The sequence below is a fragment of the Accipiter gentilis genome, chromosome 7, assembly GCF_929443795.1.
Source record: "Accipiter gentilis chromosome 7, bAccGen1.1, whole genome shotgun sequence".
In the NCBI taxonomy this organism is placed as follows: Eukaryota; Metazoa; Chordata; class Aves; order Accipitriformes; family Accipitridae; genus Astur; species Astur gentilis.
Genome location: NC_064886.1, coordinates 340,372 through 364,402, shown reverse-complemented (window position 1 = coordinate 364,402; position 24,031 = coordinate 340,372). Strand labels below are relative to the sequence as shown.

Below are 24,031 nucleotides of genomic sequence, written 5' to 3'. Positions count from 1 at the left end.
CCTGAGGCAGAGGCATCACCCTATAGAATAAACCTTTATTGTCTGGCTGGTGTGTTGGTACACGTGTCAACGCGAGTGTAGAGATGGTGATGGAGGGGCGAGCGGTGCTGAGCACATGGTGCCCTGAGCTGGGGAGGAGAGCAGGGGCTGCTGTCCCAGCTCACTCCTCGGGCCCCTCGCTCCCCTGGAACCCCTCACCTTCCCGCCCGCCCCCCCAGCACATGGGTGCTGCAGCCCCCCAGTGTGGAAGTGCCCCAGGGTGCATGTGCGCAGTGGGAAGCAGGGTGTCAGCACGGGGCTGTGGAGCCATCCCCAGGGAGGTGGCACCAAGCAGGGCCTGTGGTGGGCAGAGGGGCTTCCTCAAAGGGGGCCAAGGAGAACCGCTTGTGGGCACGCTGCCTGTAGGATGCCCCACAACCCAGGCTGAGCTGCACGACCCATGCCAGCCCCGGGCTCAAGGGCCTCCCTAGGGATGCAGGGACGCTGCCCGTGGAACAAACAACTCCCAGAGAACAAATAACTTAACACGCTGGAGCGCAGGAGGCAAGCCAAGCCGCGGAGCATCCCTGGCAGCGCCTGCCTGGCCCTGCCTTGCCCTGCCCACGGGGTCAGCCCGCAGCCAGCTGGGGCAGAGGGAGCTCCAGCAAGGCAGAGGCATGGGGCCGCCCTGGTGGCAGAGCCCCCTCATCCCCAGCGCCGGTCCTGTGGCTCCCCTGGACGCTCCAGGGGCAGGCAGCTCCCCTGCCCACCGGCAGCCCTGAGGGCAGGGGGCGGCGGGGCGGCGGGCAGGGCAGGCTCTAGCACTCTTTCTGCCGCATGCGCAACTCGTGGCGACGCAGGTGGTTGTAGAGGGACTGCACGTAGGTGAAGACGCACTTGGAGTCCGGCTTCTTCCCCATGATCATCATGTCTTCCACCTCCACCAGGGGCACGCAGTCCACCAGCGTCCTGCAGAGACACAGCCCTCAGCATGGCCCTGGGCAGGCTGCCCCGCCGCAGGGGCTGGGACAGGGGACCCATGCCTCTCAGGGCCTGCTGGCACTGGGCACCGCTCCCCTCAGCCCCTCTCAGTACCCACAGTCCTGCTGCTCCTGACGCTGGAAGAGCACATGCTGCCTGCCTGCCAGCACCCGTTGCCATCCTGCTGCTCTCTGCCCCAGCTCTTGGTGTCAGTCGGTATGCCCTGCTCAGGCTCTGCCCACCCTCCTCCTCCTCCTCCTCCTCCAGCTGATGCTGGTGCACTGTAGGGAGACCTGCCTGCCCACCCACATGTGTCTGTGCTGTGCCGTGCCCGCACCCTGAACCCCACCAGGTGGTCCAGGGAAAGACAGGGCAGAACTGGGCACACGCTGCCCGTCAGTCCTGCTGCAAGCCCTGGCCCTGCTCTCCTGCTTCCCATCAGCCCTGCCAGCCTGGTTCCCACACTCACCCTGAACTGGACCCTGGGGAGGATGCCTGCCCCAGGCACAGCACAGCACCACCGGTGGGCTGGGCACTGCCCGGCTTCAACCAGCTCAGTGCTGGCCTGTGCCTGCCACCTCCCCACCTAGGCCCTGGTGCGGAGCTGGGGTCTGTGCAGGGCCCTGCTCCAGCAGCTGCCAACCGTGGGGGGGCCCTGGCAGAGCGGCTATGGCTGTCCCCCCATCCCCACAGCCTCAGCTCTGCTGCTGCCTCTTCAGCGGAGTGGCAGCCCTGCCCTCACTCTACCCACACAACCCACCCAGTTCCCTGGGTGCCACCGCTCTCCCCTGGCTGGGGCTCCCTAGGCAGCCGGAGGGGGGCGGGGGGGGGGCAGCTTGAGGGGGCTGCCGCCACGGTTAGGGTAGTCACTGCGACAGCCAGGCTGGCCACAGAGGGGAACTGGCCGCCTCCATCCTCTTGCCTTTCTGCTGGGGGGGGACGACACAGAAGCAATCCCCCTGGCCCTGCCTGGGTCCCTGCACCCCGGCCAGGCAGTGGGGCAGCTGCCAGCACCCGTCGGGGACAGACAGCGCTGGAGCCCCCCCAAGGCTGCTGCTGCTGCTGCTAATGGCCGATGTAGCCACGAGCACCTGGGGGCTGCTTAGTGTGAACTGGCAGCCCCCACTGATGCCATGGCTGGCCCCAGCTGCTCTGGCGCTGGGGCCACCCTCTGGCAGGGGCTCTGCCCCAATGGCAGGGTACACTGGGCAGCTCTGACCACAAGGAGGGTCCAAAGCCCAAGCTGCCACCCACCACCACCCTTTCCCCCATCACCCTTGGCTGCAGTAACCCTGCTGCATGCCTTGCCCCCTCTCCCAGCACAGCCCACCCCAGCCAGTAGAGCCGAGGACGGACCCCCCAGCTGGTGCTAGCCCCCTGGGGAGCACCAGGACTAAGGGGAGCGCAGGACCCTGCTCCTGCACCCCACTGTCCCAGCTCTCCCACGGGGCCTCTGCTGCGCTAGAGTCAATGGGCTCCGAGCCCACAGCCTGGCCATCACCGGCCCTACCTCGTGATTTGGCCGCTCTGGGGAAGGAGGAGGCCGTGCTCAGGGCCTTAGGAAAGCCCCCGCCTGAGCTCTGGAGCCCCCCCGCCACCCACCCCAGCTCAGGGGGTGATGGCAAAGCAACGGCAGCACAAGGAGAGCAGCTCTGCCCTTATAAAGCCATTGTTTGGGCCCCGGTGTGCTGGTGCCGCACAGAGCCCGGGGAGCAGGGGCTCCAGCGCCAGCTGGGATGCCCCTGAAGACAGGCACAAACACTGCAAGACGAGGCAGGACCCAAGCCTTGAGTCACACTTTCCAGGCTCCCCGCTCTTGCCCATATATGAGCAGGGAGCACCTCGCGGGCAAGGCACCATCGCCCATGCCTGGCCTCGCAGCAGTGGCTGCAGCACCCCCCTGCTCCCCCCTGCCCCCCTGGCCGGGTCCAGCAGCCCCCACACACGCCAGGGCGGGGGGAAGGAGGCAGCAAATGTGAGCAGTGACGCTTGGGCATCCCAGGGAGGGGGGGGGCTCCAGCACCGCTCAGCTCATGCTGCTGCAGAGCATCCAGAGCGGTGTCTTCAGCAGCTAATGCCCTGGGTCAGCCTCAGCCAGCAGGGAGGGAAGAGCCATGGCAGCTCTGTTCCCACTACCGCCCTGACTGTGGCTGGAGAGCCAACAGTCCCCCCAGGGTGACACAGTCCACCCCTCCCCAAATCCCTACAGGTGCTATTCTGGAAGGCCAGCCGGCCACCTCCACCCCTCTCCTGGCCACCGCCTGGCCCCGCTGGCCGACACCACCAGGACTCGCCCCTCACCCACCAGCATCCCCCAGCCTCTTCCCCAGCCACGGCGGCCGCTCCCCGGCCAAGCGGCGGTGGTGGGGTGTGGGCAGATATTTGGAGGGGAAGGTTCTCACCATCGCTCCCAGGGGGGGTGAAAATGGGCTACGACTTTTTGGTTTTTACCAGCCCCTTCTGGACCAGGCAGCGATAGAATTCCTGAATGTATGTGTACACACACTTCCAATCTGGCTCGCGCATCCGGACCATGTCCTCCACGTCCAGCAACTGCGGACAGTCCGCGTGCTTCCTGGGGGCAGGGAGAGAGAGGGGCAAGCCAGTGACCGCAGCCCAGTCGGGGAGGGGAGGAAGAGAGAAAACAAGAGACACGGATCAATGCAGTTCCCGTCCCTCCCCCAGGCAGATGCTGCTCTGCTCTCGCATGCTCCGGGGGTGCGCGATGCAGGGGCAGGAGGGCTCCAGGCACCACCGCGCCAAGGCCATTCAGTGAGATTTGGGGGGGCACAAGCAAGGGAGGGGAAGGACGGGTGAGCGGCGTGGAGAGGCGTGAGGTCCAGAGGGAAGGACAGACAGAGGCAGAGGAGGAGGAGTGAAGTGTTCTGGCACGCCGGGTGCTTGGGGAGCAGGTTCCAGAGCGGAGCAGCGCTCTATATAGCTCCTATATAGACCCGCCGGGAGGATGGGGGGGTTCAAGCCCAGCCCTCCTGCCCAGCTCCGCTTGGAACTGCACGGCACAGCCCTGGTGCAGGAAGCTCGGGAGAAGATGCTCACAAGAGCTGGAGGAGGAGGAAGAGGAAGGACGAGAGGCCACCTGGCTTCCAGGCTGGAGAGATCGATGGCACTCTCAAGTCCACACACCGGTTCCCCAATTAAGGCAAAAAGTCCATTACCAGGAACGCCAAGAGCCAGGCACACTGCCCCCTTCTCGCTCCACCGAACTGCCCTACGGCACTCAGGGACCTCACGGGAGCTCCCAGCTCATGCCACCACCCCGGGCACCGGCCAGGATGGGACCCCCACCTGTCCGGCCCTGCCCCTGGGCAGGGTGCTAGAGGGGAGCAGGAGTGGGTGGGAGAGAGACAGAAGGAAGGAGAGAGGGGCTGGCTGCCAGCCCTCCAGCTGGACGCGCTCCCGTCTCTCAGCACCCAGGAAAACCAGAAGCAACAGGGGAAGGGAAGAGACTGGAGAAGCTGCGACGGTGTTTGAGCCCCTATGACTGTGAAAGGAGGCGCCTGGCACGGACAAACCCCGCTCCCCAGGGATGGGATGTACTGCCTGTGGCCGGGCAAGCTTGGGGAGTCGCTGCCCTGCCTTTCGGTGCTCTGCCCCACACCCAGGAAGCCCAGACCCCCGTGCCCACCCTTGCCATGTCAGACTGGGCTGCGCTGGCCTCTTGTGGCTCTGATGCAGCCATTGCTTTCCCCCTCCCGGTGTCCAAACCTTGTTGCACGACACGGGGGGAGCGATGCTGATGGGCGCCCACCTCCAGCACCATCACCCCTGCCTGTGTCCCTCCTCGCCTCAGGCAGCGAGTGGGAGAGCTGCCCCGAGCTGCCCCAAGCCCACGTGATGGCACGAGAGCTACATACTCTGCGGAGGAGAAGGCCACCTCGAAGTTGTGGCGGCGGTTCTGGGGCGTCAGCTGGCTGTAGTCAAATGCCTCAGGGAAGAAGTTGTGGACCAAGGCGCAGAAGGCCATGCCATCGCTCCAGCTGGATGAGAAGTTCTGGATGTCCACGTGCTGTGAGGGTGGGAGAGTTACCAAGGGGCAGAGCAATTGGCCCTGGGGATGAGGAGAGGAGGTGGCACTCACCTCGTAGCCCCGGGTCTTGGCTCTGCACCAGTCCAGCAACATCTGCTTGATACTGTTGGCATTGGGCACGCCGAAGCTGGAGGAGCGCTGCACGGTGGTGCGCGCCGCCGCAGGGTTTGGCAAGCTGCAGCAAAAGGCACAGGGTGTTATCCATGTGGCGCTTGCCGCCCCAGCCAGCCTGCCCCTGGCCCAGACTCACCTCCCACCCTCCTTCTGTAGCTTCTCCATCATGGCCTTGCGAGCCTGTGAGGCAGATGTCTTGGGCAAGCTCTGAGCTTTCATCAGCTCCTTCTTCTTCTCAGCCTGGCGCCGCTCCAGTGCGGCCAGGCTGCTCTGCCTGGAGGTACTCTCGTCTTCACGGTCAAAGATGCTGGGAGAGAGACAGACAAAGCTAAGGGGGACTGCGGGCAGCCCAGGGAAGGGCATGTGGTGGCCTCACCCTATTCCCAGCCCTGGTGCTTTGGAGAGCTCCATATCCCAAGACAGAAGGGGGGTGGCTTAAGGTCCCCAGCTGGCAGACACATCTCCAGGCCCATGGAGGGCCCCAGGGGGACTGCTGGAGACAAAGTGTGTGCCCCAGGACCAGGAGGCTTTGGGGACATCCCCACACAGGGACACCACAAGCTGGGCAGAGAGGGTTTGTGCAAGCAGATGGCTGACAGGGACTGCTTGGAGCTGGCCCGGGGCATGCACCGCTGCTCACCTGCCGGTCTTCTTGGAAGAGGAACTATAGGATGATTTGGTTTGAACAAGTGTGCTGTTGCCATCTGCAGAGAGAGAGAAAAAGAGAGGCCTTGGGCAGGCACTGAGGGAAGTGGCACCAGGCAGGTGGGAGGCTCTGCCCGTGCCATGGGCACAGATGGCTCTGCAGCAGCAATGCCCTTGAGGTTGCGCCCAGAAGGTCCTGTGGGGAAAGGGCAGCAAAAACTCTTACTGTCCGATCTCTTCACATAACTTGACTCCATGGTTGTGGTACGGGAGGTCTTGGTGCCATCACCTGCAGGCAGCAAGGCAACGGGGGATCAGCTGGGGCCAAGGGTAGTGGCACCCACAGACACCCACTGCTGCCAAGCACCTTCACATCCATGTAGCACAACAGGGAGAAGCCCCAGGTGGCAGAGCTATGGCCAGGGCAGGCAGAGAGGGGACAGATGGTACGTGTCCCCCACACGCAGAGCAAAGAGGCCAGTGCAAAGGAGCGGGGAGCTGGAGCATCCCTCAACCCTCTGCAGTGACTCTCAGCTTGAGCCACCCAGGGACTGGGAGAGCAGAGGTGTAGGAGACAGGAGACAGGCCCGAGGTACAGACAAAGCCTCTGCCACCCTGATGGGGCAGAGGATTGGGCAGCAAGTTGCCAGAGCAAATCCCTTAAAGATCCCCAGGCAGGCTCTGGGCGAGGCAGAGGAGATGCAGCAAAACTCAGCCCCAAACCACAGTCCTGCTCCCAGCGTGGTCAAGCCAGAGTCAGGACAAGCAGCGAAAGCGGCAGAGAGAAGCTGTTGTGGCAGAGCGCTGGGAAAGACTCTGCACAGCCTCCTGAAGGGTCAGCACACTGGCCATGCTGGGTAAGTGAGCCCTGCACTCCCACAGCCCATACTAGACTGGACGAGACGCTCTGTCTTGGTGACGGTGCTGTGTGCCAAGCCGTCGGCCGACTGGGTGCTCTGCGTGGTGGTGGTCTCTGTGGCGTGGCTGGCCCTCCCTGCTGCAGCCTGGCTCCTCATCTCCTGCAGCCGCTGGTCCCTCTCCTTCTCCCGCTGGTCTGCAAACACAGGCAGAAAAGGGTGTCAGCAGCAAGAGGCAGGGGTGGCGGGCACGGTCCCTGCCACATGGGGGGTCCTGCCAGCTGCTGCCGGTCTAGAACCGGATCGTGGGAAGGACGATGTCCTCAGCTTAGCACAGCCAGGGGTGCAGCAGAAGACCCAATGCACCCTCCTGCTTTACCACAGCTGGACAGCCCCACTCCAGCACTCTGCTGGCTCCACCTGCAACACCACTGCCAGAGTCCTGACCCCTGTGGGGGTCACCATCCCCAAGTACCTCGCTTGCGCTGGCGCAGCTCCCGCATGGCGTTTCGGATCAGTCGCCGCTCCTCAAAGTCCGTTGTCCGATCCAGCTGCAGGAAGAGGTGGGGGTCAGCATCACCCCTCTGCCACCAGCTCGGGGTCCCCTTGTCTTCCCCAGGAGCCCGGCAGCTGAGGACGTACCATCTTATCCAGAACATCCTCATCCTCAATCCTGTTCAGCTCCTCAATGTTCAGCTTGCTCCTTCTCTCCAGCTCCCTCACTTGGACCTTCTCCATGCCATTGGGCAGCTCCGGCTCCAGCCTAGGCGCCTGTGGCTGCTCCACCATCTCCGGCTCCATCTACAAGGACAGCACTGTGCAACTGAGCCCCCGCCAGCTTGGCCACCCCTCTGCCACCATGCTGCTCAGGGTCCAAGCCCCCCACCACCCTGACACTTGCCCAGTGCTACGGGCAGCACGGACCCTGAAGACATGCTACATGTGGCACAAGAACTCACAGCCGGTGGGAGGTCATGGGCATCTGTGGCGACCAAGGCAGACAGGGGAGCAGGACATTTCCCCCCCACAGCACCCCCTGCCCCGAGAGGGCCTGGCAGTCTCCGACCTGCTCCCAGACTGGCTGCCAAAACGTCCCCAAATATTCCCCACCCCCATCACCACAGGCTGCAGGGGCCCTCCAGCAGGCAGGGGCTGCCCGGGTGCTCCAGGCTGGGCAGTGCCTGGTGCCCAGCAGCAGGAAAGGTGCTGGCAAGGCCAGCATGCACCGCTAGCAGCACAAGGGATTTCCAGGGAATTAAAGGACTTAGTGGAGAAAAGAGCTTGTTGCAGGAGATCAAGAGCCTCCCCCGCATCCCCGCTCAGTATCTAGGCCAGCTCAGCCCCCACCGGAGCAAAGTCAGGACGCCAAGTCCCTTTCAGCACGACCCCCCAGCAATGCGCGGCAGGCAGCAGGCCAGGCCCGGAATAGGGCATGGAGGCAGCAGAGAGGAGGTGCTGGTGTGGGGCTGGAGCAGCTCTGACACACACCTGGCCCCATCCTGCATCCCGCTGCCCTGGCCTGGCACCCGGCCCATGGCAAAGCCACCGGCTGGAGGTGATGCCGGCCACATGCACCCGTGCCACCACCTGCGCCTCACCACTGCTGTGTGCAGGCGGGAGCAGGACAGCTGCCTGCAGCCTGCCCACCCAGCCGGCATGCCGGCAATGCGGAGCAGACAGGCGCCGTCTGCCCCCCGCAGCAGCGAGCCCAAATGGTGGCAAATCCCAGCGACGCTGCGCTGCCCACACACCGCAGCCACGGTCCCACCTCACGCCAGGGGCTTCGCCTTCGCTCCAAACTCCCCCAGGGCCGCCAAGAGCCCTGTGGGCCGGTGCCACCCTCCCACTCCCCCCCCCCCCCGCCAGGCACTGCCGTGGGGCAGGGCAGCCCGCACTCACACCGCTGTTGCTCCGGGAGAGGTGCGGGGCCGGTTGCTGGCGCGTGCTGGAGAAAGCGGGCGGATGGGCCACGGGGCCACCGGGTTCCTCGGTGCCCTCAAAGTGGGCACAAGGGTCCTGCGCTTCCAGGAAGAGGGTGCTGAGGTCCTCCCCGGGGGGGTCCTGCGGCCCCAACCGCAGCACCAGCAGGTCAAGGAGGTGGCCCAGGCGTGCCAGCTCTGCCCGCAGCTCCAGGTGCTCTTCCTCCAGCGCCCGGAGCGCCTGCGCCAGGGGCTGCACCCGCCGCAGCGCCTGCTCCAGCTGCCCCTCCACGGCCCCCCGGAAAGCCCCCAGCTCCCGCCGCAGCTCTGCCAGCTCGGCCGTCCCGGCCTGTGCCAGCCCCTCCAGGCTGACCCCCGGCATGGCGGCAGCACCGGTGCCGGCAGGCGCCGCGGCGGGCCCCGCTCAGCTGTCCTCTGCCCTTTATAGGGGCGCCGGGGGGCACCACCCCCGGCTGGAGGCCGGCCTGGCCCGGCTCCGAGCCCGCTGGGCTATTCTTGTCACAGTGGCCGGGGGTCCCGCGCAGGGGTGCCGAGGCAAGCGCCGACACTTGGCAGCGTTTCCAGCCCCAGGACCAGGTGGCTCGGCAAGGGGGAGGCCTGCCGAGCAGCCCCCCAGCCCCAGGCGGCTGCCGGTGCCTGCGACGCCAGCCCGGGGGAGCCGTGCGGCATGGCGGGTGGGGTGGAGGCCCCATGCGGGATCAGCCCCAGACCGTTGCCGTGCTGGATGCGCTTCCAGGGCCGGGGACCACCCACGCACTCTTTAGCCCGAGTGCCCTCCTGCTCCTGGCTGGCATCACCCACAACACACTGAAATCTCCGGCCCCAGGCTGGTGCCGGTTTGAGGGCCTCCACAACCAGCCGTGACTTTTGGGGCCCTCCATCCCCCCTGTGCCGCCTGATGGATGCCCCAGGGGGAGCAGGCCCCTGCGCAGCGGGCACAGGCAGCACCCCACCAGCAAGAAGACACACTGCAGCAGCCACTGTCACTGTCCCCAGACCCCTGCACCCCACCAGTCCCTCCAACCAAGCCCTACCTGGCGGGGCTGCCGGCACCACTGCCACCTCCTCCTCCTCCCTGCCCACCGGGAGCACACCTGGAGGCTGCGTCTCCTGCCGGGCAGCCGATGGGTCCCAAGCCCCCGACCCTGCCGGCCAGTGCCGCTAATACCTTAATGAGAGCTGACGGGCTGCTCGGGCCAAGCCTGCCCAAGCGCATTAGTGCGGGGAAGTCACCCCTCTGCAGGCAGCAACCTGCCTGTGGGCAGCCGGACCTGCCACCTAGTGCAGGCAGCATTTGAGCGCAGCCCTGCCAGCCTGTGGGCACTGCCTGCTTCACGCCAGCAAGGGCTAAGCCGAGGACGGAGTGAGCCAGTGGTGCCGTGGCCAGCAGCGGTGTTATGGCCACCAGTGGTGCCATGCCCGCAGAGGCAGCTGGGCGCGTGCAGGGCCACGAGCGACACAGCGCTGCAGTTGACATCCCAGCTCCTGCCAAGGCTGTGTGCGCGAGCGCCTTGCATTACCCTAGATGGCCAGGAGCAGATAAAAGCGCTTGAAGGGCTGTGCGCGTGGGGCTGCCTCCTGTGCGCACCCAGCCCCGCCACCCCCAGCACCTGGGGAGCACCTCATCCCGCTCTCCCCCCAAAACAGAGCAGAGGGATTTTTTTCTTCTATTTTTCCAGTCATACCCAAGAATCCCTCCCGGGCCAGGCGGGCTGGGGCTGCTGCTGTGTTGTTGGCTTGGGATTGCAAAGCAGGGGGAGGAGGCAGAACCTCACCCTGCAGCTCCTGAGTGGGTCAGAGACCCTTGGGGACCCCTCCCTGGGCAGGCTCCCCAGCACCACAGTCAAGGTCCATTCCCAGGAGGGAAAACAGAGGGGTGGGTGGCACTGGGTTATTCCCTGAGCTCTTGCCACCCTAAAAGGTATTTAAAACAGAGGGAGACCCACAAAAAGCTTCCAGCCCACTTCCTCCCCAGCCCCCAAGTGTTGGCATACACGGTGGCACGGTCCAGGGGGATCACATGGCTGGGACTGTGCCTCAATGCGTAGACCCCAGGGTCTCTTTGTAAAAAACCAAACCGAACCAAAAAAAAAACCCCAAACAAAACCAAAAAAACAGCCAGAGCCTCTGGACCATGGTGCCAGCACCAACCCACCCACCTTGATCATCACTCCCCATCCCAAGCCCAGGAGGCCCCAGGCCATGTCCAAGTGGGGCATGGCCCCATGGCACCCAGCCCTTCTGGGCACTCACCTTGGTGACATTGCTGCTGATGCTGCTGATGCTGCAGACGCTGCTGACGCTGCTGGGGACGGTGGTGATGCGGATGGGGGTGCTCCGCAGCCCAAGGGTCACCTCTGCAAGAGGATCAAGAGGCATGCGGGGTTTGCCCCAGCCCGGCAGGCTCAGCCCTGCACCTGGGGAGCGGCTCCTGCCAGGCTGCCTGGCTGCTGCACGCATCCTGCCTCAGCGGTGGGCACTGAGCTCTGGCACAGGGGAGGGGCTCTGGGGACAGCCAAGGGACAAGGAAGCCAGGCCCCCCTCGCCACCCTGGCTCATCCTCCTCGCCAAGGAAGGGCACTTTCCGCTGCGCTCCAGCTGGAGCCAAGACCTCCTGGTGTGAGGGATGGCCCCAGGAGCACCCTAAGCCAGCCATGTCTGCAGGCAGGCAGGGCTGGATCAGACACCACACAGCAGTGGGGATGGGATGGAGCAGGACACCATGGACTCCCCTGGACCAGCAGATGAGTGGGGACAGACTGTGAATATGGAGCAGAGAATGGGGCAGCGCTGTGGGGATAGGGCAGGGGGTTGGAGAAGGACCCCGGGCATGAGCGTGGCAGGAGAGTGGGGATGGGGACAGGCTGCAGGGCCAGACAGCCTCCCGGTACTGAGATGCCTTGGGCAGGCTGAGCATCCCTGTCAAAGGGCGAGGGCTGCCTGGCACGCTCCTGCCCATGGCCTCTGTTCCTCTGGCAGTGCCCATGCTCAGCCTCTGGGGCCGCCAGCACCCAAATGCCACTGCTGCTGCTGACGCGTCCCATCAGTGCCTGCCTGGCCTATCGCTACCCACCTGCCCGCTGCGGCCCATCTGCCTGCTGGTTTCCACCTGCTGACTAGCGCTCACCACCCTCTCAGTGCCCAGCTGCCCACTGGCACCCGTTTGCTCCGCTGCCTGACTGTGCGCATCATCCCATCGGGAGCACTGTCCCACGGTGCTTACGGCCCTGCCGGCGCCTGCCTGCCTTGCCTACCTGCCGGTGCCAACTGCCCCCACGGTGCCCACCACCTGCCCACCCTTCCCAGCCCCACCTCCCCGAGCGACGCCCACTCGTGCCCATCATCCCCACGGTGCCCGCCTGCCCCACGCAGCGACCCGACGGACGCCACCTGCCTGCGCCACCCATCTTCCTCACGCCACCCCCTGCCCCGACGCGTGCCCCTGCCCGCGCTGCCCGCCTTCCCTGCCCGCTGCCCACCTGCCCGCTGGCTGCCGGGGGCGGCCACGACGCGGGGCGCAAGGGGCTGCACTCGCCCATCCTTGATCTCGATGGTGAAGCAGGTCTTCATGCCGTCGAGGCCGGGGCGGGCGCCGGCGGGGACCGGGGCCGGACGCTGCTGTGCGCCTCCGCCGCCCCGCGCGTTTTGAGCGGGCCCCGGCGGGGCCGTGCGGGGCCCCCGCTGCCATTGGCCGGGCCCGGCCCGCCCCCCCGCGCCGCCCGCCCCCGCCGGGCCGCCCGCCGCCGCCGCCGCCGTGCTGGGGGCCGGTCCCGGGCCCGCCGGCGTGAAGCGCTGGGCGCGCTCCCGCACCGAGGCGGCCCGCAGCGGGGGCCCGGTGGGGCCCGGCTCTGCGGGGAGGGGGACAGGCGCCGTGGGGTCACCGGGGCTGCAGCGACCCCCGGGCGCTCCCGCCACGCATGCTGCACCCCCTGCCCGCCCCCTCCCCCGCCCCGATGCATGCAGCCCCCCGGGGTGCCCTCTAGGATGCACGCTGCCCAGCCCGCCCTGGGTGCCCCACCATGCATGCTGCCTCCCGGGGTGCCCGCACCATGCCACCCTCCCCTCGGTACCCTGCCACGCATGCAGCCCTCTGTGGTGCCCACACGATGCATGCTGCCCCCCCCCCGGAGACCCCACCACACATGCAACCCCTCCAGATGCCCTGCCACGCACGCTGCCCACCCCCGGGCGGCCACAGCCCTTCAAAGCTTCTGCCACCCTGCTTCTGCTGGGGCCTGGCTGCTTGTGCACACCACTGGGGAAGAATGGATGCTGGGCGGGGGGGCAAGGAAGCGGGTGGGTGGGCAGCCAGCAACCAGCTGCATCCCGCAGCATCCCGCCACTGCAGAGCTCTGCACCTGCCCGGGCTCCGCCGGGAACCTCCTGCCACTAGGAAGCAGAGAGAGTGGAGGCAGCCGCCGCTGGGACCTTACCTGTGCGACCAGCCAGGCGCATGGAGGACGGCACTTGCTCCCACCGGTGAGTGTTCAGGCGAGCCGGGGTCCCCACTACATCCTGGGTGGGCACTGCCACTTGGGAAGGGACAGGCCAGATATGCAAGGGTGAATGTGGCACAGGGTGCTGTTGCCACACCCCACCCCAAGCCCCCAGGCACTGCACCCTGGGGTCCCCCTCCCTGCCACCCCACACTCCCCAGTGCATAGCGCCAAAATCCACCAGCACTTGCAGGCTGCTCTGCACCCCAGGCAGTTGACTCTGCCCTACAGTACCAAACCACGCCGCAGAGGAGGGCAAGGCAGAGATTGGGCTACCCGCACCCCAGCAGAGCAGCGAGCTGTACCCAGGGTCTGTGCCAAAAGATCGGGATCACCCCTGCACCCACCAGGCCCCGGCATAGCGGGGCCAGCCCAGCATCACCTCCAGAGAGGAAGGTGAGGGGACCCAGTGGCTCAGCCCCCACCCAAGGAGCATCCAGGGTGCAGGCAGGCACTGAACAGGCAGTGCTCTGATGCCCAAGTGGGGAGGCTCAGCCTTTCCCCAGCACCCAGGTTTGAGCCCTCCAGGTGATGCAAGGTTGGGTCAGGTCCTGCAAGGTTGGGTCAGGTCCTGCACACTTCCCTCTGCCCCGGGGCTGTGCCACGATGCAACCCACCACCTCAAAGTATGTCCCCAGCGTATCTGCCTTCCCAGAAGCCAGCAGCCCCCCGTGGCTTCTCAGAAGGAGGGGACCTGCACCTGCAAGGGTGGCTCCGAGCAGGAACCCTGACACTGGGGGCAGAGAGCTGCTTTCTGGTTTTTTCACACCTGTTTCCTCCCGGCACAGCCGTGGGGACAGTTTTCCCAGCAGTAGGAAGAGGGCAGCTGCTGGTCACCGCTATCCCTCAAGGCTGCAGGGAGGACCCGGTGGGTGCTGGGCCCCGGCCGGGCCAGCAAGCGTGGCCCCGGGGGGGTCGGGGCCAGCAGGCGCACGGCTCCCAGCCTTATTGGGACAAAGAATGCAAAAGGCCGGGGTTTGCTGCCGGCACCAATTCCCTTTCATGGCCCTGCTGCTGCCCGGCCTGGAGCTGGGGGACTGGTAAACAGCCTGCCTGGCACCCTGCTCCCCCAGCACCCAGCTGGGGCAGGCACTGCCACCGCACGGCCGCGTGGCAAATGGCCACCAGCTGGGGATGGCCCTTGGCCTGGCCACATCCTGCCCTCACATTCCTGCCACAGCCCGCATGGGCTTAAGTCATGTCCCCAGGACTGACGTCCTTCCCTGCACCGCGGGGACGCGCATCCCGCAGGGCAAGGGGGCAGTGGGGGCCCCCTGGGGCAGCACTGCCCAGCTTGGAGGGGAGGAGAGGGGGGGCCACGGCCCCAGCGCTCCCTCCTCATGGGGCTGCACTTACCCGCTGGTGGCTCCCCACACCTCCTGGCTGGCTCCAGCACCTGGCTTTGCACCCCAACACCAAGCTGCAGGAAAGGAAAGGTGCAAAGCAGTCAGCTGGGGGGGCCACACGCACCCCCCCCACCCCATCAAGCCGCCTTCACCCATGGGACCGCCAGCCCATGGCGAAGAGGGCAGTGTCGGCCCCAGCCCATATCACCAGTTCTGTACCTGGCTGCCCTGGCTGCCAGTGCTGGGCTGGCCTGGGGGGGGCTGCTCCACCCGGTGGCTTTGTCCCCCACCGGGTTCTTGGGTGGTGGCAGGGCTGCCCACGCTCTCTTCCTTCCAGGATGCCTGGTGCTGCCCCTTGGGCTGGGCAGCACCTGGGGACCACAGCTGGCCCCGCTCCACCTCCTTGCCACCATCTTCGGGCTCTGGACCAGGCTCTGGGGCTGGCTGCAGCTCCACGAGCACGAGGGTCCCCGAGACCACAGCTGCAGGAGGGAGAAGAGGCTCCGCATGGGGGAAGGCTGCGGCTGCCGGCAGAGCATCCCTGCTCCTGCGGCCCCAGCAGGCGCCCGGCTCCCCTGCCCACACCTTTGGGACATGCCGTGCTGCCCTCTCCATCCTCCTGCCCTTGCCTGCAGCTCGCCCTGGTGCTGCTCTGGCCCCAGACACGCACTCAGACAGGGCTTTGCCTCCGGCATTCATGGGGACTCACCCTGGGCGCTGGGTTTCTGGGGGTCTTCCGCCTGCTGGCTGCATAGCTCCTGCATCCCAGCCAGGACATGCTCCTGCTCCACTGCGTCATCTTGCTCATGGGCCTGGGGAGAGCAGGGGGTGAGAGCAGGGCCAGACTCTGACTGGGTCACCCCGTCCCATCCCTGCCACGTGGCCAGGGACATGCCGCAGGCTGTGGCCTCTGCCCATGCCACCCATGTCCCTGCCTGCACGCTGCCGGGGATAGACAAGCCACTCCCTGCACAGGGGTCACTGCAGGAGGCTGGCAGGGGGACAAGTGTCCCCACACCCCACTGCCTCCCCCAGGCAAGGAGAAGGACGCTGTGTTGATTGTCCCAAACCCTGCACAGCCCTGGGGATCCCTGCACCCCTCTCCGTGGGGCTGATAAGCACCAGGGCACGGAGCAAGGAGCTGGCTCTCGGGTCTGTGGCCTCTGCCACGACTACACCAGCCTTGTCCAGCATGGATGCCAGGAGGTGGGAGGAGAGGACAGCCTCTGCCCAGAGCCCCTGTCCCCTCCTGCCACCCAGCCCAGGCACCTCAGGGTTCTCTAAGGCAGGGAGCACCCAGTTTTGCATCACCCTGTCCCTGTCCCCAGCACTGGCAGTTCTGCTTGGCAGACGACGGGATGCTCTGGGCACAGGACTGCATGCAGGTGACAGGTGCATCCCTGACACGTGCCTGAGCAGGGACGGGGTGTCCTGGTGTCACCAGCCAAGGCACAGGGTGCCAGTGCCTCTAGGAGCACCACAGGCTCCAGGTGCTGACATGACTCCAGAGTGGGGGGAGGCGGAGAGGGGCCCGTACCCCAAGGGAGCACTGGGGAACCAGGACCCAAACCCAGGCGCCACTGCAGCCGTTGTTCCAGGGTAATGGCCTCGGGTTTGGAGTCATCAGCCGGACAGAGTGGGACAGCTCTATCAGCTGCTTGGGAGATGTCCCAGCACGGCCAGGATGGGGGCAGCGTGCCAGCACAGCCGGATGGGGAAGGCAGACAGTGCTGAAAGGTGGCACAGGGCCATGTCCCCCCTGCAGCCTCTTGCCGTGGCCCTGGGGCAGGTGGAGGGGGAAGCTGAGCTGCACAGAGGCAGATGCAGGGACCCACGCCTTCCCGCTCAGCTGTGGTTATAACCACTGCTTCTCCTTTCCCCACCCTCTCTCCCAAAGGGCAACTCCACATGGTGTCTCTGCAAGGACCTCCTACCACCACAAAAGCTATAGTCACCTGCAGGATCACCTCTGCTGTGCAGAAGACCCAGCCTTGTGCCCATTCCTTCCAGCCCTCCCCACCAGCTCATCCTTTGACCGGCCAGAGAGCCTCTACCATGGGTGGTAGGCACCAGCTTTGCTCCAGAGCGAGCCCCAGCCCCTTGAGGGACAGCAGGAACAATGAGCATAGGGAGGGGGACAGAGGGGTCAACATTTCTGCCTGTGCAAGGGGACTGATGTAGGCAGCTGCCGCAGGCAGGACAAGTGGCCGTCGCCTCCAAAGAGCACCATACCCACAGAGCCGCAGCACGGAGGGGTGCACCAAGTGCACTGAGGGGCCCCACAGACCCCCTCACCCACAGCACTCGTGCCCAGGCTTCATCCTCAGGGAGAAGCCCAGGGGCACACAGGCCTGAGCCCCCAGCCCCAGCTCACCACTGGTGACACAGGCACAGCCTGGCCATGTCCCCAGAGACCCCAGCTCCACCTGCCCCAGTCCCCTCGGGTGAGTGAGCCCAGCATGCCCGGGGGTTTGTGCCCCAGAGAGGCTGGCACAGGAGCCCTTGGGAAGGAAGGCGAGGAGATCTTTGGTGGTCCCATCTCCCCAGCAGCACCCTGCACACTCACCGCTGAGCCTTTGCACTCCTGGGCAGGGGGCTGCTCTGCAGCCCCCCCGCAGCCACTCTCCTCCAGCCCAGCCAGCGTCAGCTGCTCTGCATCATCTTGCTGGCTGCTCTCCCCACTCCTGGCTGTGGCCAGGGGCTTGGTACTGCCCTCGCCATGGCTCTCCTCACTCCCGGCCAGGGCTGGTAGCTCGGTATCACACCTCTGGCTGCTCTTCCCTCTCCCAGCCAGGGCTGGTGTTTCGGCATCATCACTCTGCTTGCTTTCCACATCCCCAGGCACAGCGTGGGGCTCACTGCCGTCCCTCCGGCTGCTCTGCACGTTCCCAGCCAGGGCTGCAGCTGGATGGGAGCAAAGGCAGCGTTTTGGAAGGAGCTGCCCACATTCCAGGCTCTCCATGGTAGCCACTCCGGGACACAGGAATGGTGCCTCACCTTCAATCTCCTCAGCCCGCAGCTTGCGGATGGCAGCTCGGATCAGCTTGCGCTCCTCGTACTCACCCGCTGCCCGCAGCTGCAAGAGGGAAACACCCAGTAGAGAAGCAGGGTCGCCCCGGCACACAGTCAGCCCCAGCACACGGTCACTCACCAGTTTTGTCAGCTCCTCCACGTCTGTGATGGCTTCAAGCTGCTGGGACAAGGCGGCCAGGGCTGCCTGCTGCTCCTCCTCCAGGCGCCGGGACCTGCGCGGGGGCGAGAGTGGCCGGCCGGGAGCTGCCGTGGGTGCTCGGGAGCAAAGTCACTCGTGGGCAGCCGCAAAATCAGGCAATGGCCCCCCTCTACGCGCCAAGCTGCTCGGTGCCAGGCTGCTCCCACCCTCGCACAAACCCAAATCTGTCCAAGCCACAGCAGGGCTGGGCCTCGAAGCTGCCGTCTCCTGGGGCAAAGGCGGGGGGTGCGCGGGACCCCAGCCCCAGGCCAGACTCACCGAGGCCAGTTCTCCTTGTCGTCCTGTCGGTGACTGCCACGCTCCGGGCGAAAACGCTTGGATGCCAGCGCTTCCTCGTCCCGCTCCAGCTCCTGCCGCTGCAGCTCCCTGATGGCCGAGCGGATGCGGCGCCGCTCGGCCAGGTCCAGCGTTGCCTCCAGCTGGGTGTGACGGGACAGGGCTCAGCACCAGCTCCGGCCACTGTGGCCCCTTGGCTCAGCCCTGGTACCGCCCTTCGCCGGGCTGCTGCGGGCTGCCCACGCGCCATACAATGGGGCCGTCTGTCTGGTGAGGCCCACGCACATGGCACACGCTGCCCGGCACTGCCAGGCCCCGCGGGGAGCATGCACGACCCCCCCACCACCACCCCCAGGAGTGGGATGCTGGGATCAGCCATGGTGAGGGGCTGGCATGCTGACACTGAGACCTCCAGGCACGTGAGGGGCAAGGAGACAAGGACGCACGGCATGAGTGCCCATCGGTGGTCTGTGCAGCCCCCAAGGGTCGGTTCACTGCAGTCCTGCCCCCCCATGCCACCAGCACAGGGACAAGCCCTCCTGCCCACGCCAGCCCCTCCAGCAGCAGAGGGGGACAGCAGAGTCTGTTCCCCCCCCAGCCCCATGGCCCTCAGGAGGTGCTGGTTGGGAGGGTACCAGCATCACACTGACGAGGGGTCCCCCCCAGCCTCCCATGCAGCCCTCACCACCCTCACCCAGTGCTAGGGCATGGCAGGCGGCTCTCGGAGCCAAATCCATGAACGGGATCTGTCCTAAATCGAAGTGCAACCCTCTGTATGTGGGAAGCACGGCCACAACCCCCCCAGCCCCCCCATGAACATCTCGTGGGTGCTACTCAGCCTACCCAAGAGCACCCGCCAGGACCTAGCATGGGCACCCAGAGCTGCTTCCTCTCTAACAGATCAGGTCCACAGCCCCAGCCCTGCCACCAGCCCAAGTGCTTTGAGGGGGCCGTACACAGCCCCCCCCCGCCCCACACGGAAGGGGAGTAGAAGGCAGCTGGATCCGTGGGGAAAGGCCAGCCAGGGCAGGCATAGCCCCACTGTCCTGCTGTGGGACATCGGGACTGACCCGGTGCTGGGAACCCAGGAGGCAATTTCCCATGGAGCTCGTTAAAAATAAACCCCGTGACCCACAGCAGCTGCCATCAGCATCAAGCCCCGGCATGCTGGGAGTGGCCGCGGCTGCACCACAGGACAAGAGCATCAGTCCCCTCCCTTCCAGTCCCATGGGCCACTGCCAGGCCACCCATCCGGGTTCTTCAGGTTCCGCTGCAGTGGGAAACCAGGGTTGGTCCCTCAGTTGGACACAGGCTGAGCAGCGCCGAGAGCCCCAAACCACCACCCGCATACAGAAACCCCCCTGCACAGAGCCCCCAGCAAAGCCATCACCCTTTGCCCTCCCTGCTCAGGGTTTGGAGACCAGGGGAGGATATTTCCATCCCAGTGAAGCCAGCAGGCACAGAGCAGCCATGTACCACCCCAGCGGCAGCCAAAATTGTGGTCCTCCAGCCCCTGCCAGCCTCAAAGCCCAGCCGGGAGCATTATCCTTCCCCAGCTGGGAAGACCCCAGCAGAATGCTTGGCAGCCGCAACTGACGATCCCCAGGGCAGCTCCCCCTGGCCAGCCTGGTGCTGAAAATGCACACAACCTTGGGGGCAGCCGCCTGAAGCTGGGGTGCTCCCTCCCAACCTGGCAGCCCCCAGCAGGCCAGCTGACAGTGCCACCCCTCCCGGCACACTGCAGCCGCTTATCGCATCCTGCAGCAGCGCGAGTGTCTGCCTGCTGCCCAGGGCTGGGTGCTGCAGCCCCCCCGGGGCTCTTATCCGGAGCTGTTACCTCCGCTGGCACAAGGGCAGGGAAGCAGCTGGGAAGAGCAGGAGCTGCTGTGCTGCCTGGGCAGGGGGATGTCAGGGAGGAAACCAGCCCGTCCGTCCACATGGGCCTCCCATTTCCCGTCCGTCCGCGCTGCAGCTGTCTGCACCCTGGGGATGCTGCTGCAGGCCAGGACGCTGGCTGCCAGGACAAAGGCACCTAGATGGGGCCTTTCACCCCTGCTGGGACAGTGGCCACCCTGGCCAGTCGGAAAGCCCAGCTCTGCTGTTCACAGTGTGGCAGCAATGGGCTGGGGGAGCTATGGAGCCTGGACCAGCCCAAAACAAGGGGCTGGAAGTAGAGGCCCCATGGCAAGCCTGGCTCTCCCCACAGCCACGCGAAAGCCTTGAGGACAGAAAAACACTCCTCCACCACATGCCGGGAAGCCGAGGTCCCAGCCCTTCCCTAAATAAGCTGCTGGTGGTGCCTGGCTCAGCCCCAGCAGCCAGGCCAGGGCAACGGAGGTGGCAGCAGCTGCAGGAGCCGGAACTGCCAGGAAAGGGGGGACATGAAGGGACACCAGCCCTGCACACACCAGAGCAGGGGACACCCCAGTAACCCTCGTGCTGCATGACAGCCGCCCACCAGTTCCAGCGTCTGGCCTGTCCAGGATGCTCCAGCTGGGACCTGGCCCGCACCCAGGTCCTAGAAGGCTTCTCCCCACAGAAGAAACAGCAGCAGGGCAGGACACAGAGCCTCATCCCAAGCCCACGTCAGCAGGGAGCCGGGATGAGGCAAGTGAGTGGCTTTGGAGGCTCTGTGGCCAGTGGCGAGGGGGAGCATGCCGGAAACCACCGCTGGAGCCAGGGGGTGGGAAGGGGCCTAGGGGCCCAACCCTGCCGGCACAGGCAGGCCCAGGGATCAGCACATGCCAGGGCCCCACCAGCCCTGCCCAGCCAGCAGCAAATTAATGGTTATGAGCAAACGCCCGCCTCAGCACACACACAAAGTGGCTTTGTGAAAAGGGTGCTGGCAAGGCACCCGTGGGCTGCTTTCCCGATGATGCCCAAGCACAGCAGTGTTCAGAGCCCCAGCACGGCTGGCAGATCCTCCAGGAGGGCTGTAATTAGCCCTGCATCCATCCAGCTCCCTGGAGCAGCTGAGCACAGAGCAATTGAGAGGCTGGAGCCTGGCCACAGGGAAACTGCTCGGGGTACAAGAGCCAGGCACATCAAGCACCTCCTGCAGCCCCAAGCTTTGCTGTCACCTTTGAAAGGAGCCACGGAGAACGTGGCTGCCTCCCAGGCAGAGGAAAGCAGGAAGGACAGCTGGGTGACAGGGACAGGGACATGGCAGGTATGCAACGCTCCTTGGGGCCATTGAAGCCCTTCCCAAAGGTGACCAGGTGTAAGAAGAAGGGGACCTCATGGCCATGACTTTCCTAGCTCAAGCCTGCCCTGCCTCTGCCTGCAAGGGGATTTGCATCCTGTCTGTCTAATTAACCAGGCTGAGATCTGGAGGGGCTGGGAGAGGGAAGCATTCCCCAGCCCGGGGCCAGCAGACCATAGCCTGGAGCCCAGCAAAGCCCCAAGCATTCAAATAACCCCCTGCTTCCAGACACCCCCCTAAGGGCCACCCTGGAGCAGCACCCACCCTATTCCCCACAGCTTCCTCCCCAGGCTTCTCCAAGCCCTTGGTCACCTTCACACTGCACCACAGGTTCATCCCAACTGGCCTCCCCAGGACTGCGATACCAGTAGGCAGCTGGGGAGGGAACCATGTGGATGACTACAGGAGGGAGATGGGGGGCAGAGGCTCCCAAGCAGCTCCCAGCCCAGCCAGGACAGTAATGGTCCCAGCAAGGGACCTGCTCATATCCCCCAGCCTCCTTCTTCCAGGACCCTCCGAAATGTCACACGCTGCTGCCAAGGTCTCACTTGCTGGGAGAAAGGAGGAGAAGCAGCCCAGAGCCGAGGGCTGGGGAGAGTTGAGGAGCAGGGAGGAAGCGGTGGGAGAGGCAGTTTTCCCTTATATGGGCTAATCCTCTTCCAGCTGAGTGGAGCCAAAACCTAACCAGAAAGAAAAATAATTCCTTCCCTGCCTCACGTCAGATCAGAGCAGGCTTTCCCCAGCCCGCACCGCACAGGCACAGGGAGTCCCGAGCAGGGTGCTCTGGGGATACAAAGCCCCAGCGGGTCAAAGACAAAGCCCCAGGAAGAAGCGGCGCTTGCTGTGCGGGTAAGATCCACCTCCCCAGGCAGGCTGCACCACACAGCTGGCACCCACCCCATCACCGCTCCTGGGGCTCTGTCTCAGCCCAGAGACCTCAGCTGGGACGTGGCAGAGCCGGAGCACTGGCAGGACAGGGAGAAACCTAGACCACCCATTCCCACACCTCCAGGGCCCTCCGTCGGCCCCAACGTCACCCCAGGGAGAGCGGCGGGCTCCTCGGCCCACGAACAATGGGCAGGTCTGCGCGTTGTCACCCAGAGCAGGCTGAGGATGGCACCTCAGGAGGCTCCAGCAGGGCAGTGCGGCCCCCGTGCCGACCCCCTGCCCACGGCATGGCGCAGCTTCCCGCCGGTGCCGCGGCACCCCGACTCTTTCCTGTTCCCGCAGACGTGCCTTCCCGGCTGACTCAGCTTCCTGCTGTAAGCATTCCCCAGCGCCGGCCCGGGCCCCCGGGGCACCCAGGCCCCCCGGGGCACCCAGCAAACCCCCAGCCCCGAGCCTGCGGTGCCCCGGGGCTGGAGGGGAGGTGGCAGGGCTGCCCAAAGCAGTTTGTAGGCCTTCCTGGCACAACAGCCCTGGCTGAGCAGATCCGAACCCAGCACCCAGAGTCCCACCTTTGGGCACCCACCTCATCCATCACGAGCCCACCTGGCCCTGGCAGCCATGATGCCAGGGCTCGGCTCCGGCTCTTACTCCCCGGGGGAACAAACAGAGCAGGGATGTGACTTGGACGTCGCTCCAGCGGGTGCAGAGCCTGGGGAGCAGCCCCTGGCACCAAGCCGAGGCCCGGGCCAGACGGCAGCCGGCACCGGGAGAACAACGGTGACCAGGTAACTGAGCTGGCAGCAGGAAACGTCTCAGGCAGGAGCCACCGGCCAAGGAGATGGAGCCGACGGACACATTACAGCCTGAGCGCTGGTGCGAGCAAAGGGCCAAGTGTGGCCAAAGCAGCACGTCCGGAGTCTCTGGAGTCACTGGGGCAGGACGGGTGCTCACCTGTGTCCAGAGCTCTGACCCAGGCCAGATCGGGCCCCTCCAGGTGCTGCTTGCCCGGGAACCCCCCACGCACTGCACCAGCTCCTTGCCAGCGGCCCCACTCACCCCCCCCCAGGCCGAGGGGCAGCGGCAGCTCCAGCACCCGCGGAGGCGCCGACAGGCCCGCGCTACCGCTCAGCCCCTGGAGCCAGCCCGGCTGCCCGCTCTGTCCGCGCCTCGGAGAGCCACCACCTCCCCTCCCGTGGCGGGGCACCGGGACCGGGGCACCACAGGGCTCACACGCACCCACCCTCCCCCTCGGGAGCCGCCACAAGCGAGCAAAGGCTGTGCCCAGCCCGCTCCGTGCTCCGGCCCGCCCGCCGCGGGGACTCACCAGCTTCCGCAGCGCTCCCTCGTCCATGCCGAGCAGATTCTCCTGGGACATCCCGCCCGCCCGCCCCGCCGCCGGGGCCCGCCGCTGCTACCGGCCGGGGGCTCGGCGGCGGCCGAGACAACAAAGGGCGAAAGAGGCGGCGCGACCCCGCGCTCCGCTCCGTTCCGCTCGGCTCGGCTCGGTTCGGTCCCGCTCCGCTCCGCTCCAGCCCGGCCCGGCCCGCCCGCGCTCCCGGCAGCGCCGCGGCCGCCCGCCGATTCCCGCCGCCCCGCCCCGCCCCGCCCCGCCCCGCCGGCTCCGCCTACCTACGCGCCCCCCTCCGCCATTGGCTCTGCGCCCCGGGCGGGACGGTCCGCCCCCGCCCCGCCCCTCCTGGCTCCACCCTGTCCGACCCCGCCCACCCTCGCGCGGGGGCGGCACCGTCGCCGTGGCCGTGGCCGCCGCCGCCGCCGCCGCCGCCGCTGCCGGGGGAGGGTGGGGGTGTCCCGGTGCCGGCGCCGGCCCCGTGGAGCCGAGCCGCCGCGCCGTGTCCCGCCCCGAGTGTCCGGGCTTCCTCCCGCCCCACACGGAGCCCAGGGGAGCTACTGCGGGAGGCCCGCCCGCGCCCGTGCCGGTGCCGGTGCCGGTGCCGGACCGCAGAGCTCGTGCCTGGCCCGGCGGGGGGTCGCAGTCTCCGAGCGGCCACGGTGTCACCCGGCCGCTC

The 24,031-nt window shown here is 66.4% G+C and overlaps 1 protein-coding gene across 4 annotated transcripts; it reads right to left on the bottom strand.

Moving 5' to 3' along the window:
• Positions 1–15: 15 nt before the first annotated feature.
• On the bottom strand, positions 16–23,578 carry SMTN (smoothelin). Of its 4 annotated transcripts, none has more exons than XM_049805237.1 (21): positions 23,329–23,578; positions 17,897–18,057; positions 17,558–17,651; positions 17,404–17,482; positions 16,973–17,310; positions 15,116–15,218; positions 14,626–14,888; positions 14,417–14,480; positions 12,998–13,096; positions 12,044–12,412; positions 10,818–10,921; positions 7,267–7,425; positions 7,100–7,175; positions 6,657–6,821; positions 5,994–6,056; positions 5,763–5,826; positions 5,259–5,429; positions 5,060–5,183; positions 4,836–4,987; positions 3,412–3,535; positions 16–948 (listed from the first exon to the last, which is right to left on the bottom strand). In XM_049805237.1, the coding sequence occupies exons 1-21, from the start codon at positions 23,377–23,379 to the stop codon at positions 685–687; spliced, it is 3,087 nt and encodes a 1,028-aa protein (XP_049661194.1). In that variant the 5' UTR covers positions 23,380–23,578; the 3' UTR covers positions 16–684. The 4 variants fall into 4 exon arrangements, with proteins under 4 accessions (XP_049661194.1, XP_049661195.1, XP_049661197.1 ...); XM_049805239.1 differs by having other exon boundaries at positions 808–948; positions 3,363–3,535; positions 23,329–23,577; XM_049805238.1 differs by lacking the exon at positions 3,412–3,535.
• Between the last annotated feature and the right edge of the window lie 453 nt (positions 23,579–24,031).